This window comes from Mustela putorius, unplaced genomic scaffold (assembly GCF_011764305.1).
Source record: "Mustela putorius furo isolate JIRA1106 unplaced genomic scaffold, ASM1176430v1.1 tig00003899_pilon_pilon_pilon, whole genome shotgun sequence".
Classification (NCBI taxonomy): domain Eukaryota; kingdom Metazoa; phylum Chordata; class Mammalia; order Carnivora; family Mustelidae; genus Mustela; species Mustela putorius.
In genome coordinates, this window is record NW_025422048.1 from 14646474 (window position 1) to 14661319 (window position 14846).

At 42.8% G+C, this 14846-nt stretch overlaps 1 protein-coding gene across 2 annotated transcripts in view; it reads right to left on the minus strand.

Moving 5' to 3' along the window:
* Positions 1-14846, minus strand: part of LOC101689976 (transmembrane 9 superfamily member 2) — an 86565-nt gene that overhangs the window by 56510 nt on the left and 15209 nt on the right. For both annotated transcript variants that reach the window (XM_045068185.1, XM_045068184.1), the window contains exons 4-6: positions 14609-14736; positions 14176-14302; positions 1188-1315 (exon numbers count right to left, since the gene is read on the minus strand). In XM_045068185.1, the coding sequence (XP_044924120.1) occupies positions 1188-1315; positions 14176-14302; positions 14609-14736 (383 nt within the window). The remainder of the gene's footprint in view (positions 1-1187; positions 1316-14175; positions 14303-14608; positions 14737-14846) is intronic.

The window sequence follows — 14846 nt, forward strand, 5'->3', positions numbered from 1 at the left end:
CCTCTGCCCTAAGCTCAGGTCATGATCCCAGGTTCCTGGGATCGAGCCCCACATCGGGCTCTCTGCTCAGCAGGGAGCCTGCTTCCTCCTCTCTCTCTCTGCCTGCGTCTCTGCCTACTCATCTGTTGAATAAATAAATAAAATCTTTAAAAAATAATTCCAGAGTTTGATATATCAGGGACCATATTAAAAACTCCTAATTCAAAAAAAAAACAAAAAACAAAAAAACAAAACTAATTCAGTCCTCTCCTTTCACAGATGAGGATATTAAGCGTATGGCAGATCAAGTTAACTGACCCAATGGTCAAAAGTTTGGCACAATACAGTTTCTAGCTCTTCTTTCCCTTTGGGAATCAATCATCTGTGCCAGACAGAACAACCTTGGCTGACGTCAAATAGGGCAGTAACCTTAAAAACAATAAAGTCTGATCCATTTCTATAAACTAGGGTTGACTTACAAAATGGAACCAGGAGAGTTGAGACTAAAATCCAAATTTCCTAATTCCTCATTTTGTCTTGGAAAACTCTATCACAAGGGCCTCCTTTAATATACTCACATTCTTTCCCCCATCTTAGTATTTCAGGTTTTATCATAGTTTGCCCATAATGGACCATGACTTTACACATTGTGTGCTATATTCCCCTCTCTGTCTTAATTGAAGAGTTCTCATTTATCCTATAGTTTTGAAGGATCCTAGTTGCAACATTCAAGGTTACCTGTCTAGTCTCTTACATAGTGCTGATTGTGCTTTACAATCTGTTGAGCATTTACTGGGGACCAGACACTACACTGGATGCCTAGTTATGAACTCTCTAACAGCTGTGCCATCCATTGTTAGTAGATTCTTCCTTATTTTCAGTTTATATCTGCCTGACAGACTCCAGTAATAGACCTGTCCAGAGAAGAAATCCAGATCTAAATCCCAGCTCTTTGTCCTATGGCAGCCAGCAAAGAAGAGCGTTAGGAGCCCTCAGTAAGTCTATTCCCTTCCACATCTGTCCATTTTTCCTCACATTACATGATAGGCAAACGCTAGGGAATAAATGGCCTGTTTGATTTTTCGAACCATATGTCTAAGGTTACATTACACATGTATCCTAAAAATGAAAATTCTAGTTGAGAACTCCCACATTCTGAATTAATTTTTAAATTAAAGGGGCTAATTAAAAAGATAGTCTATAATTACCTTTGGGGGTCAAGTCTAGCAGCAACCAATCTTGCAGTACTCCAATTTCTTTCACTTTCTTTGTGATATGTGATAATAATATCAACGTGGTTGAAGAGGTAGAAAGTATTACTTTTGTTGAATTCAGGCTGCAAAAAAGACATGGAAATTTTAAAGAAGCTTGAGCTTTTCCCAGAATCTAAAAAATATATAATCTGACCATTGATTTAAAATGAGACCCATTATAATATTACTGGCTAGGGGGTACCTGGGTGGCTCAGTGGGTTAAAGCCTCTGCCTTCAGCTCAGGTCATGATCCCAGAGTCCTGGAATTAAGTCTCGCATCGGGCTCTCTGCTCAGCAGGGAGCCTGTTTCCCTTCCTCTCTCTCTGCCTGCCTCTCTGCCTACTTGTGATCTTTGTCTGTCAAATAAATAAATAAAATCTTTTTTAAAATTATTACTGGCTATATTCCCTATGCTTTTTATCTTCATAACTTATTTATTTTATAACTGGCAGTTTGTACTTCTTTTTTTTTTTTTTTTTTTTTTTTTTAAAGATTTTATTTATTTATTTGACAGAGAGAAATCACAAGTAGATGGAGAGACAGGCAGAGAGAGAGAGAGGGAAGCAGGCTCTCCGATGAGCAGAGAGCCCGATGCGGGACTCGATCCCAGGACTCTGAGACCATGACCTGAGCCGAAGGCAGCAGCCCAACCCACTGAGCCACCCAGGCGCCCCTGGCAGTTTGTACTTCTTAATCCCCTTCACCTATTTTGCCCATCCCCCATCCCCTCCCCTCTGGCAACCGCTGCCTACACCTTGATCTTGGACTTCTAGACTCCAGAACTAGGAGACAATAAATGTTTGTTGGGTTTTTTTTTAAGATGTATTTATTTATTAGAGAGAAAGAGAGAGAGCATGCGCATGGCGCGGGGGCAGAGAGAGAGAATCTCAAGCAGACTCCTACTGAGCAGGGAGCCTGATGCGCAGGGCTCCATCCCAGGACTCTGAGATCATGACCTGAGCCAAAATCAGATGCTTCACCAACTAAGCCACTCAAGCACCCCAAACTTTTATTGTTTTAAGCTACCCATTTTGGTTTTTTTTTTAAGATTTTATTTATTTATTTGACAGAGATCACAAGAGGCAGAGAGGCAGGCCAAGAGGAAGGGAAGCAGGCTCCCTGCTGAGGAGAGAGCCCAATGCGGGGCTCCATCCCAGGACCCTGAGATCATGACCTGAGCTGAAGGCAGAGGCTTTAACCCACTGAGCCACCCAGGTGCCCCTAAGCTACCCATTTTACAGTGTATTTTTAGTGAAGCCCTAGCAAATAAAGGGCTTTGTAATACGAGCTTTGAAATCAGACAGCACCTACAAGCTATATGAACACAGACAAGTCACTTAACCTCTTTGAGCCTCAGTTTCCTCTTTTTAAAAATGGGAGCAATAAGGGAGCCTGGCTGGCCCAGTTGGTACAACATGTGATTCCTGATCTGAGGGTCATGAGTTTGAGCTCCACCTTGGATGTAGAGATTACTTATAAAAATAAATTTAACTGGGACGCCTGGGTGGCTCAGTCAGTTAAGCATCTGCCTTCAGCTCCAGTTGCGATCCCAGGGTCCTGGGATCAAGTCCTGTGCTAGACTCCTTCCTCCGCAGCGAGCCTGCCTCTCTGTCTGCCTCTCTCTCTCTCACTCACTCTGACAGATAAAAATATAAATCTTTTAAAAATAGATTTAACTAGGGACACCTGCGTGGCTCAGTGGGTTAAAGCCTCTGCCTCCAGCTCAGGTCATGATCTCAGGGTCCCGGGATCGAACCCCGCATCAGACTTTCCGATCTTTAAAAAATAGATTTAACTAAAAAAAAATGGGGACTATAATAGGATTGCTCATAGAATGGTTGAGGATTAAATAGAATAATGTATGTATTCAGTACAGTGCTTGGCATAGGAAGCCTTCAACAAATATTAGCTATTACATTACCCAAGCCCTTCAATCTTCAGAAAATGAATCCAAACGAACCTTGTCAATTACCATATTCAGTAATCTACAACATGCAGGACACCTAGATTGAGAATTATGGCTCTGGAAATCCCAGAATTGAGGGTGATGGCCTGAAGGAATTTTAGAGATCCTTTAGTACAATGATGATAGAGAAGAGGGTAGGAGTGATCCTGTGGAGGAGTCTCACAGTCAGCTTAGGGTGGAGAGTAAGTACTGCTCCCTGCAGGGCTGTCCGTAAATGCAAAGGATTAAAAACCACGAAGAAGGGGCGCCTGGGTGGCTCAGTGGTTAAGCTGCTGCCTTCAGCTCAGGTCGTGATCTCAGGGTCCTGGGATCGAGCCCCGCGTCGGGCTCTCTGCTCAGCAGGGAGCCTGCTTCCTCCTCTCTCTCTGCCTGCCTCTCTGCCTACTTGTGATTTCTCTCTGTCAAATAAATAAATAAAATCTTTAAAAAAAAAAAAAAAACCACCAAGAAACCACTGTCTATCCACTCAGTTAAATGAAACATGGTGTGATCATATAGAGAAATAAACTGCAGCTAGCAGATTTGCATGTCCTAGTATGGAGAATACCACGTATTGGTATCGGATGTCCATGATATATACAAATAGAAGCAGCCAGCGTTGTGGTTAAGGTTGTGGTCTCCACAGTCAAACTGCCTAGGTTGAAAGCTCAGGTATGGGATATACTAACCTGTGTGATCACAAGGCTAGGAACATTGCTTCATTCATTCATTCATTCATTCATTCAGCAAATATTTTTGAACATCTGTTATATGCCAGGCGCATCTTAACTATGCCCTAAGGGCTAACATCCTACAAGCATTCAAATAATATAAGAGGGAGTTCCCTATGTTGCAGAGAGAACGGAATTTGGACCAGAAACACTGGGACGCAATTCAGATTTTGCCACATACACTCTAGGGAGTTTTCTTTTTCTTTTTTTTTTTTATAAATTTATTTATTTCACAGACAGAGATAGGCAGAGAGGCAGTCAGAGAGAGAGGAGGAAACAGGCTCCCTGATGAGCAGAGAGCCCGATGCAGGGCTTGATCCCAGGATCCTGGGATCCTGACCCGAGCCAAAGGCAAAGGCTTTAACCCACTGAGCCACCCAGGAGCCCCTGGCCGTAGTTTTCTTAAAATGGGGACACCATCACTCACTTCATAAAATCATTAAGTGGATTAAATGAGAAATTATAGGGAAAGAACTAGCCCAGCACCTGGCACAGAACAAGGAGATCATTAAATGTTAGTTTCCTTCCTACTGATGTTAAAATTGTGCTTTGAATCTTCACCTAGATTTCCAATTCCAATCCACTTTGGGCTAAATCTCCTGCTGAAAACTACAAATGATAAATATAACATAACAAATATCTTCATAAAAGCAACATGAACATAGAATGTACAATAGCAAAAGTCAACCGTAATGTAAAGTACGGACATTGGGTGTCAATTGTTCATCAGTTGTGTAAAATGTACCACTCTGGGGTGGGCAGCTGGCTCAGTTGGTAGAACATGTGACCTTCAATCTCCAGGTTGTAAGTTCAAGCCCCACGTTGGTGTAGAGATGACTTAAAAATAAAATCTTTTTAGGGGTGCCTGGGTGAGTCAGCCAGTTAAGTGTCAGACTCAGTTTCAGCTCAGATCATGAGCCCAGGATCATGAGATCAGGACCCAGACCCAAGTCTGCTTGTCCCTCTTCCTCTGCTCCTTCCCGAGCTCTTGATTTCTCTCTCTCAAATAAATAAGTAAAATCTTAATTTTTTTTAATTTTTATATATATATATTTTAAAGATTTTATTTATCAGAGAGAGAGCGAGAGCGAGCGAGCACAGGCAGACAGAATGGCAGGCAGAGGCAGAAGGAGAAGCAGGCTCCCCACCGAGCAAGGAGCCTGATGCGGGACTCGATCCCAGGACGCTGGGATCATGACCTGAGCCGAAGGCAGCTGCTTAACCAACTGAGCCGCCCAGGCGTCCCTTTTTTTTAATTTTTAAAAACAAAATGAAATATACTACTCTGGTGGGGGAGGTTGATAGTGGGGGAGGCTATGTATCTATCGGGGTAGGGAGTCTATGAGAACTCTCTGTACATTTCCTCTTAATTTTGCTGTGAACCTAATCCTGCTCTAAAAAATAAAGTCTTTTAAATTTGAAACAAAAACAAAACATGAGCTGAGGAGAAAATGAGGAATTACCATGCCAAATTCTAAGGGAAATCTGGAAGCCAGAGAGTTAAGCTGGGTGAGGGAGCACAGACATGGCTATTGCCCTGAGGACACCTGCTGTTCTGGGTAAACTTGAACTTAAGTTTGGGTAGCCTCATGGGATAGGGAGGAGAGCACTCAGGGAGGGCCCTCCCAGCTGAGAAGGCTAAAATGAGACCCTATGCCCATTAATCTGAGACCACTGACCCCTCGCAAAACCAATACCCTCAAAGGTAAAGATGAGCCAGGAGTAAGCCTTCTCCACAACCGCCAATGGACTATAAGGAAGATGGCCTTGATGCTAAACACAAAAAGGGAGTGGGGGAACTGTCCTTGAGTAGTTTTGGCCACAGGCCAGTCCTAACATAGATTTGCAATGTGGATTCCCATCACCTAAGTGGCCCCAGGAAATTCAAGTTGTGAATTTGCTTTAAGGCAGTCCCAGGCTGGTATTTCCCAAAGACGCTTTGCAGAAGTGAATGAAAATCTTCTCTGGAGGAAACCAGTTTGACCCTGGGACTCAAAGAAACTCCACAAACAACTTTCTTTTAGAGATTGAGAGAGTGAGCAAGAAGCATTGGGGGCCAGAGGGAGAGGGAGAATCTCAAGCAGGCTCCACGCCCAGTGTAGAGCCAGACACTTGAACTCACGACGCTGAGACCATGACCTGAGCTGAAATCAAGAATCAGACTGACTGAAATCTAGTCATTTGCGATAACGTGGATGGAACTAGAGCGTATCATGCTTAGCGAAATAAGTCAATCGGAGAAAGACAACTATCATATGATCTCCCTGATATGAGGAAGTGGTGATGCAACATGGGGGCTTAAGTGGGTAGGAGAAGAATAAATGAAACAAGATGGGATTGGGAGGGAGACAAACCATAAGTGACTCTTAAGCTCACAAAACAAACTGAGGGTTGCTGGGGGAAGGGGGGTTGGGAGAAGGGGGGAGGGGTTATGGACATTGGGGAGGGTATGTGCTTTGTTGAGTGCTGTGAAGTGTGTAAACCTGGCGATTCACAGACCTGTACCCCAGGGGATAAAAATACATTACATGTTTATAAAAAATTGAAAATTAAAAATTTAAAAAAAAAAGAATCTGGCTGAGCAACCCACGTGCCCCATCAGAAGCAGATTTAAAATTAACATTTACTATACTTCAAAGAAGTAAAATACAAGCATGATAGCATGTGCATGAAATAGAAAAGTACAAAATAATGATATAGCAAATTTGCAAAAGAACAAAACAAAACTTGCAGAAATGAGAAAGCTAATTGTTGAAATTAAAAATTCATTGCCTATGAGGGGGTTTTTTTAGGATTTTTGAGGTTTGTTTATGTATGAATAAACTTATAAATTATCAGATGCCAAGGCAAAGGGCTTAAAAATATGAGATACAGGGCACCTGGGTGGCTCAGTGGGTTAAGCCTCTGCCTTCAGCTCAGGTCATGATCCCAGGGTCCTGCGATCGAGTCCCGCATCGGGTTCTCTGCTCAGCGGGGCGCCTGCTTCCTCCTCTCTCTCTGCCTGCCTCTCTGCCTACTTGTGATCTGTCTGTCAAATAAATAAATAAATAAAGATCTTTTAAAAAATAAAAAAAAATGTGAGAACAAAAATCTCAATATGTTTGATATCAATGTTATTGTAATAAAACATTTCGTTTTTTCTAAGTTCTTATTTAAATTCTAGTAAGTTAACACACAGTGCAATATTGATTTCAGGAGTAGAATCTAGTGATTCATCATTTACATACAACACCCGGGGCTCATCACAACATGTGCCCTCAATGCCAATGTTCATAAGAGAAGAAACAAATGAGAAGAAAATTTAGACTAGAAGATAAGCCAGAACACAGCACAGGAAAAAAATGGAAAATACACAAGGGAGATTAAGAGGCATGTAGGAGAAAATAAAAACATTTCACACAGCTTTAACTGGAGTCTGAAAAGGAAAGAAGAAAGCATCTGACAATGCTGAGAATTCCAGAACTGATAAGACACACCAATTCAGGAAACTCAAAAAAGTTACAAAGAAGATTAAAAACAAAGCAAAACAAAAATCTATAACTAGACACCTAATCATGAAACTGCATGAGACCCTTTAAAGAAAGAGGTGACTAATAATTCCATTTCATGGAATCTAAAATGCCACCAACTATAAAACATTATTTTAGTGGCACAGTCAGTTAAGCATCTGACTCTTGGTTTCGGCTCGGGTCATGGTCTCAGGGTTGTAGGATCGAGCCCTGTGTGGGGCTCCATGATCAGAGTAGGGTCTGCTTGGAGATCTCACTCCCTCTGTCCCTCCCTTCCCCCACCTCCACTTTCTCTCTTAAATAAATAAATCTTTTGGAAAGACATTATTTCATGTGCTGCTAAGAAAAAACATTGCTAATTAAACTTTGCCAAGCCATCAACTGAAAGGGACACATTCTGATTTCATAAATGTTAAAATATAGGAAAAGATGAGTTTTAGAATCAATAAAATGCAGAATATAAAAATTATGAACAAAGGGTGCCTGGGTGGCTCAGTAGGTTAAAGCCTCTGCCTTCGGCTCGGGTCATGATCCCAGGGTCATGGGATGGAGCCCTGCATTGGGCTCTCTGCTCAGCAGGGAGCCTGCTTCCTCCTCTCTCTCTGCCTGCCCCTCTGCCTACTTGTGATGTCTGTCTGTCAAATAAATAAATAGAATATTTAAAAATAAATAAATAGGGGTGCCTGGGTGGCTCAGTGGGTTAAAGCCTCTGCCTTCGGCTCAGGTCATGATCCCAGGTCCTGGGATGGAGCCCCACATCGGGCTCCCTGCTCAGCCAGGAGCCTGATTCCTCCTCTCTTTCTGCCTGACTCTCTGCCTATTTGTGATCTCTGTCTGTCAAATAAACAAATAAAATCTTTTTTAAAATAAATAAATAAATAAAAACAAAAATAATGAACAAAACCATAAACTAGTATAACAGAAGTGAGACCAAACATCATATCGGTATATGTAAATGGCTTAACTCACCCAGTAAGAGGAAAAGGACTTTCGGAAGATACCACAAAGCAAAACTCAACATGTTGTGTACAAGAGGTACAACAAAGAGGTTCTGAAAAGCTAAAAAGGGATGGGCAAAGTTACACCGAAGGAATGCACGCAAGAAGAAAGCAAGGGACTTGGACTCCCTTCTTCCGACATGATGGAATAATGCAAGACCAGATTTATCCCTTCACTTTAAACAACTAAAAAAAAATGGGTAAAATATATAAAGACAACATTTTTTAGACTTCAGACAACAAAGAGCATTAAGAAACTGATCACTGGGGGGGCGCCTGGGTGGCTCGGTGGGTTAAGTCGCTGCCTTCGGCTCAGGTCATGATCTCAGGGTCCTGGGATCGAGCCCCACATCGGGTTCTTTGCTCATCAGGGAGCCTGCTTCCTCCTCTCTCTCTCTGCCTGCCTCTCTGCCTACTTGTGATCTTTCTCTCTGTCAAATAAATAAATAAAATCTTTAAAAAAAAAAAAAAAAGAAACTGATCACTGGGGCACCTGGGTGGCTCAGTTGGTTGAGCAACTGACTCTTGGTTTCAGCTCAGGTCATGGTCTTGGGGGTCCTGGGATCAAGCCCCGCACTGGGCTCCACAGTCAGTGGGGAGTCTGCTTGGGATTCTCTCTCTCCCTTTGCCCTCCCCAAATGAATAAATAAATCTTTAAAAAAGAGAGAGAGAGACTGATCATTAAGAGAAAGGCAACTAAGGTGAGCCCACCTATTGCTTCAGGCTTACTTCCCAGGGAGACTTTTCAGGATCTGGGGCAAGGAAAGGGTACCCAATCAGAATTGGGTATCCCAGAATTGAGGAGACAAGGTTCACAATCCAGGGATGCCCAGGGGCTACATTGTATGGGGTAGAAACCAGAGAGAAGAGAGCTACACAGAGATTTCATCGGTAAATGCATATAAAGTGTGCCAGTGGGGCACCTGGGTGACTCAGTGGGTTGAAGCCTCTGCCTTTGGCTCAGGTCCGGATCCCAGGGTCTTGGGATTGAGCCCCCGCATCGGGCTCTCTGCTCGGCAGGGAGCCTGCTTCCTTTTCTCTCTCTCTCTGCCTGCTTCTCTGCCTACTTGTGATCTCTGTCTGTCAAATAAATAAATAAAATCTTTTTAAAAATAAATAAATAGGGGCGCCTGGGTGGCTCAGTGGGTTAAGCCGCTGCCTTCAGCTCAGGTCATGATCTCAGGGTCCTGGGATCGAGTCCCGCGTCGGGCTCTCTGCTCAGCGGGGAGCCTGCTTCCCTCTCTCTCTCTCCGCCTGCCTCTCTGTCTACTTGTGATTTCTCTCTGTCAAATAAATAAATAAAATCTTTTAAAAAAATAAATAAATAAATAAATAAATAAATAAATAAATAGGGGTTCCTGGGTGGCTCAGTGCGTTAAAGCCTCTGCCTTCGGCTCAGGTCATGATCCCAGGGTCCTGGGATCGAGCCCCCCATCAGACTCTCTGCTCCACAGGGAGCCTGCTTCTCCCCTCTCTCTCTGCCTGCCTCTCTGCCTACTTGTGATCTCTCTCTCTCTGTCAAATAAATAAAATCTTTTTTAAAAATAAATAAATAAATAATAAATAAAGTGTGCCATAAAGTGTGCCAGTCATTGACTTCTTGCCTCACATCTCCAAATTCATTCCTTTTTGGCCTCTATGAAAATTATGCAGGCCCTTTAATTTTTTTTCTTTGGCAGGTGACTGGGTGGCTCAGTTGGCTTAGGTCGTGATCCCAGGGTCCTCAGATCAAGGACCACATCGGGCTCCCTGCTCAGCAGAGAGTTTGCTTCTCCCTCTCCCTCTGCCTGCTGCTCCCCCTGCTTGTGCATTCATCTGCTCCCTCTCTCAAATAAATAAAATCTTTGTTTTAAATATTTTATTTATTTATTTGATAGACAGAGATCACAAGTAGGCAGAGAGGCAGGCAGAGAGAGAGAGAGAGGAGGAAACAGGCTCCCTGCTGAGCAGAGAGCCCAATGCGGGGCTCGATCCCAGGACCCTGGGATCATGACCTGAGCCTAAGGCAGAGGCTTTAACCCACTGAGTCACCCAGGCGCCCCTAAATAAAATCTTTTTTAAAAAATTGTTTTCCGGGGCACCTGGGTGGCTTAGTGGGTTAAAGCCTCGGCCTTAGGCTCAGGTCATGATCCCAGGGTCCTGGAATCAAGTCCTACATCGGGCTCTCTGCTCAGCAGGGATCCTGCTTCCCCCTCTCTCTCTGTCTGCCTCTTTGCCTACTTGTGATCTCCGTCTGTCAAATAAATAAATAAAATCTTTAAATTTTTTTTAAAAAATAAAAAATCGTTTTCCTTTGCAAGAAGGTGTTGAATGAAGTGTTGCCAGTAGAGGGCGCTGGACAAACATTACCAGGGAGAAGAGTTTGGATTTCTGGTTGAGGGGAGCTCTGGCTCTAGGCTCCCGCTCCAGTTTCTCCAGTGAACACAACCTCTAAAGAATTAATGGATCCATGTGTCTCAACAAAAAGAAAGATAAAAAGACATCAGGGTTGGGGTGGGAGGGAGGGATGAGTAGGCAGAAGGAAGAACACAGATTTATAGGGCTGTGAGACTACTCAGTAGGATACCCTTACAGTAGGTATGTGTCATTATACATTTGTCCAAACCCATAAAATGCACAACACGAAGAGTGAACCCTACTGAAAACTGTGCTCTCTGGGCGATAATGCTGTGTCAATGTAGGTTTATCAGTTGTAACAAATGTGCCACACTCTGGTGAGTGATACTGATCATGAGCGAGGCTATCTATGCACATGGGGGAGGGCAAGGGGTCTGAGGGAAAATCTCTGCACCTGCCTCTCAATTTTTCTCTGAACCTAAAACATCTAAATAATAAATCTGTTTTTTTGGAGGGGGGATCCTGGGTGGCACAGTTGGTTAACTGTCTGACTCTCAGTTTCAGCTCATGGTCATGGTCTCAGGGTCATGGGATCTAGCCCCAAGTCAGACTCCACACACAGCACAGAATCAGCTTGTCCCCCTTTTTCTCTTTTTCAAGTAAATAAAATCTTAAAAATAATAATAATAAATTCATTTGTTAAAAAGGAGACATCATTTGTCTCTTGAAAGAACGCACCACTATCTTATCTCACCAAGAAATCAAACTTGAATCTGATCAAGCCAGCAGATCCATCTGCCAATTTTCAAGAACTAAAAGAGAACATGCAGCCTTGTTTGGATGAATGATACAGGGATAGACAAAAGGATAGACATGGGATAAATCAAATATTTTAAAATGCTAATTTGGGGCATGTTTCTGGCTCAGTTGGAAGAGCATCCAACTCTTGATCTTGGACTCATGAATTCAAGCCCCTGTTGGGTGTAAAGATTACTTAAATAGAACTGTAAAAAAAATTAAAACGCGGGGCGCCTGGGTGGCTCAGTGGGTTAAAGCCTCTGCCTTCAGCTCAGGTCGTGGTCTCGGGGTCCTGGGATCGAGCCCTGCATCGGGCTCTCTGTTCAGTGGGGAGCCTGCTTCCCCCTCTCTCTGCCTACTTGTGATCTCTGTCTGTCAAATAAATAAATAAATAAAATCTTTTTTAAAAATAAAAAAAAAATTAAAACGCTTATGATAGAATCTAGGTACTGGGGTGCCTGTATGGCTCAGTGGGTTAAGCCTCTGCCTTCAGATCAGGTCATGATCTCAGGGTCCTGGGATCAAGCCCCACATTGGGCTCTCTGCTCAGCAGGGAGCCTGCTTCTCCCACTCTCTCTGCCTGTCTCTGCCTACTTGTGATCTCTGTCTCCATCAAATAAATAAAATCTTAAAAAAAAAAAGAATCTAGGCACTGCGTATATGAGTGTCCACTACATAATGAATTAAGCTTTTCTATGTGTTTGAAATTGCTCATAATAAAAGATTTTAAAAAGATATATGAGGGGTGCCTGGGTGGCTCAGTTGGTTAAGCATCTGTCTTAAGCATCCTTGGATCGAGCCCCACATCAGGCTCCCTGCTTAGCGGGGAGCCTGCTTCTCCATTTCCCTCTGCCTGCTGCTCCCCATGCTTGTGCTCTCCCTGTGTCAAATAAATAAATAAATAAAATCTTTAAATTTTTTTTAAATCTAAAAATCTTCAAAAAAAACATTTAGGGGTGCCTGGCTGGCTCAGTCAGAAGAACATGTGATGCTTGATCTTGGGGTCCTGAGTTCCAGCCCCAGGATAGGTGTAGAAATGACTAAGACTAAGTAAACTAAAAAAATTTAATAGATAAATAGTAAGTCCCTCAAATATGACCAAAATCACCAAGATGGTGCATAAATGACTGAAATTTCAGAAGTACTGCACTTTTCTCTGGAAAGAAACAGTTAAGTGCACCATCAGTTAGACAACCAAGGCAGAAACTGGGCAGTCACCCTACACTCTTCCTTCTCCTGTCCCTTTTGTCCCCATCACTGACCTGCATCAAGTCACCATACAGAAAACAGATCAAAAGCAGTGCTGCCCTGGTGGAGCCCTTTCACGTCCGTTCGGCCCCTTAGTCATGCACCATGGCAGCCCCAAGACACTCCTGCTAGTCTGGAGCCTGGTAGGAGACTGCCTGAGAACCGCAAGGCAGAACAGTGTGATTGGGACATCCAAGCTAGAAAGATCAGAGCTAGAGTCCACTTCTGCCACGTAACTAGCTTTATGCCTCTAGTCATGCCACAGCCTCTCGGAGACTGAGTCTCACCTTCTGTAAAATGACAGCAGTGGATCCCCACAACAGGGCCATTCTCAGGATGAAATCAATCACTGTCTAAAGCAATACAACATCGGGGTGCCTGGGTGGCTCAGTGGGTTAAGGCTTCTGCCTTCAGCTCAGGTCATGATCTCAGGGTCCTGGGATCGAGCCCCTCATCGGGTTCTCTGCTCAGCGGGGAGCCTGCTTCCTCTTATCTCTCTGCCTATCTCTCTGCCTGCTTGTGATCTCTGTCTGTCAAATAAATGAATAAAATCTTAAAAAAAAAAAAGGTGTTGGCAATGAGCCATCTTACACCGAACATCAATGCAATATTTTAAAAATAAATAAATAAATAAAGCAACATAACATCGCTCCTGGCCCGAAAAGAGGCATTCAATACAATTCTCCTCACCATTGGACACAGGACCTCCCTCCATGACCTGGCTTCTGCCTACTCCCCATTTTAGCTTCATCTCTAGCTGTACTTTCCAAACCCCAAAACTTATGCTGAGAGACATGCTCGACTCCTCACAGTCCGCCAATCACATCATCCTACTTCAGACTTCCAAGCTTTTTTTTTTTAATTTATTTATTTGACACAGAGAGAGAGATCACAAGTAGGCAGAGAGGCAGGCAGAGAGAGAGGAGGAAGCAGGCTCCCCGCTGAGCAGAGAGTGGGGAGCCTACTTCCCGATGTGGGGCTTCCCTGCTTCTCGATGTGGGGCTCGATCCCAGGACCCTGGGTCATGACCTGAGCTGAAGGCAGAGGCTTAACCCACCAAGCCACCCAGGCGCCACGACTTCCAAGCTCTAGATCACATTGATCTCCCTCCTAGAAATGCTCACCCACCCATTTATTTCACAAATACTTTTTCATTCCCTCCATTATATCCTCCTTGTCCCTTTTATACAGGGCCACCTCCTTACTCAGGACTGGGAACTTTGTGAGGACAGAGACCATACCTACTTGAGTTTGTATTCCCAACACCTAGCCCAAAACCTAGAAGATGGTAGGTGTCCCGTTAATGTTTGCTAAGTGACTATAACAGAAAGCAAATTACAAGCAACTTATATTCTATAGTAAGTTCTCAACACTTACGCGGATAGCGCAAACATCTTTTGCTGTGCCATCTTTGGTAATAAAACAGCCTATCGGAAATCCTGTTGTGCAGTACTTTCCATCCTCAATAACGTGACACCATATTACTGGCATATTATCAATAATCCTAAACATAAATAAAAAATAAAAGATTTAACAAGCATGCATGTCACACCAAGCAATACCAACATCATCTTGCATATATTTAATTCAAATATGTATTCAAAGTCACAAAAAATAGTCTATAATTTCAAGTATTAATTAAAACTACTTTTTTAAAAAAAAAACTATTGAAAGGACTTAAAATTTTTAATCAAAGTCACAAAAATAGTGTACAATTTCAAGTACTAAAACTACTTTTTTTTATAAAAAACTACTTCTGAAAGGACTTAAAAAATTAAGTCATGTTATCTCAGTGTTATCGCAAACCTACCAGTGATGTTGATAGTTTAGTTGTATCCCTTTCTTCAAAAAAGCCAGTTTTTTCTTGTGGTGGTCATTTCCTTTATCGTAGGATTTTACACAGACTTTTCTACATGTTTCTGTCTTGTTAAAAGAAAACTGTTAAAAAACATTTAAAATAATGAAAGATTTGACTACATTTTAGAAAACAAGTGTCACAAAATAAGCACTTTACCTTACAGATAAAACTTGTTCTCAGAGATTTAAGT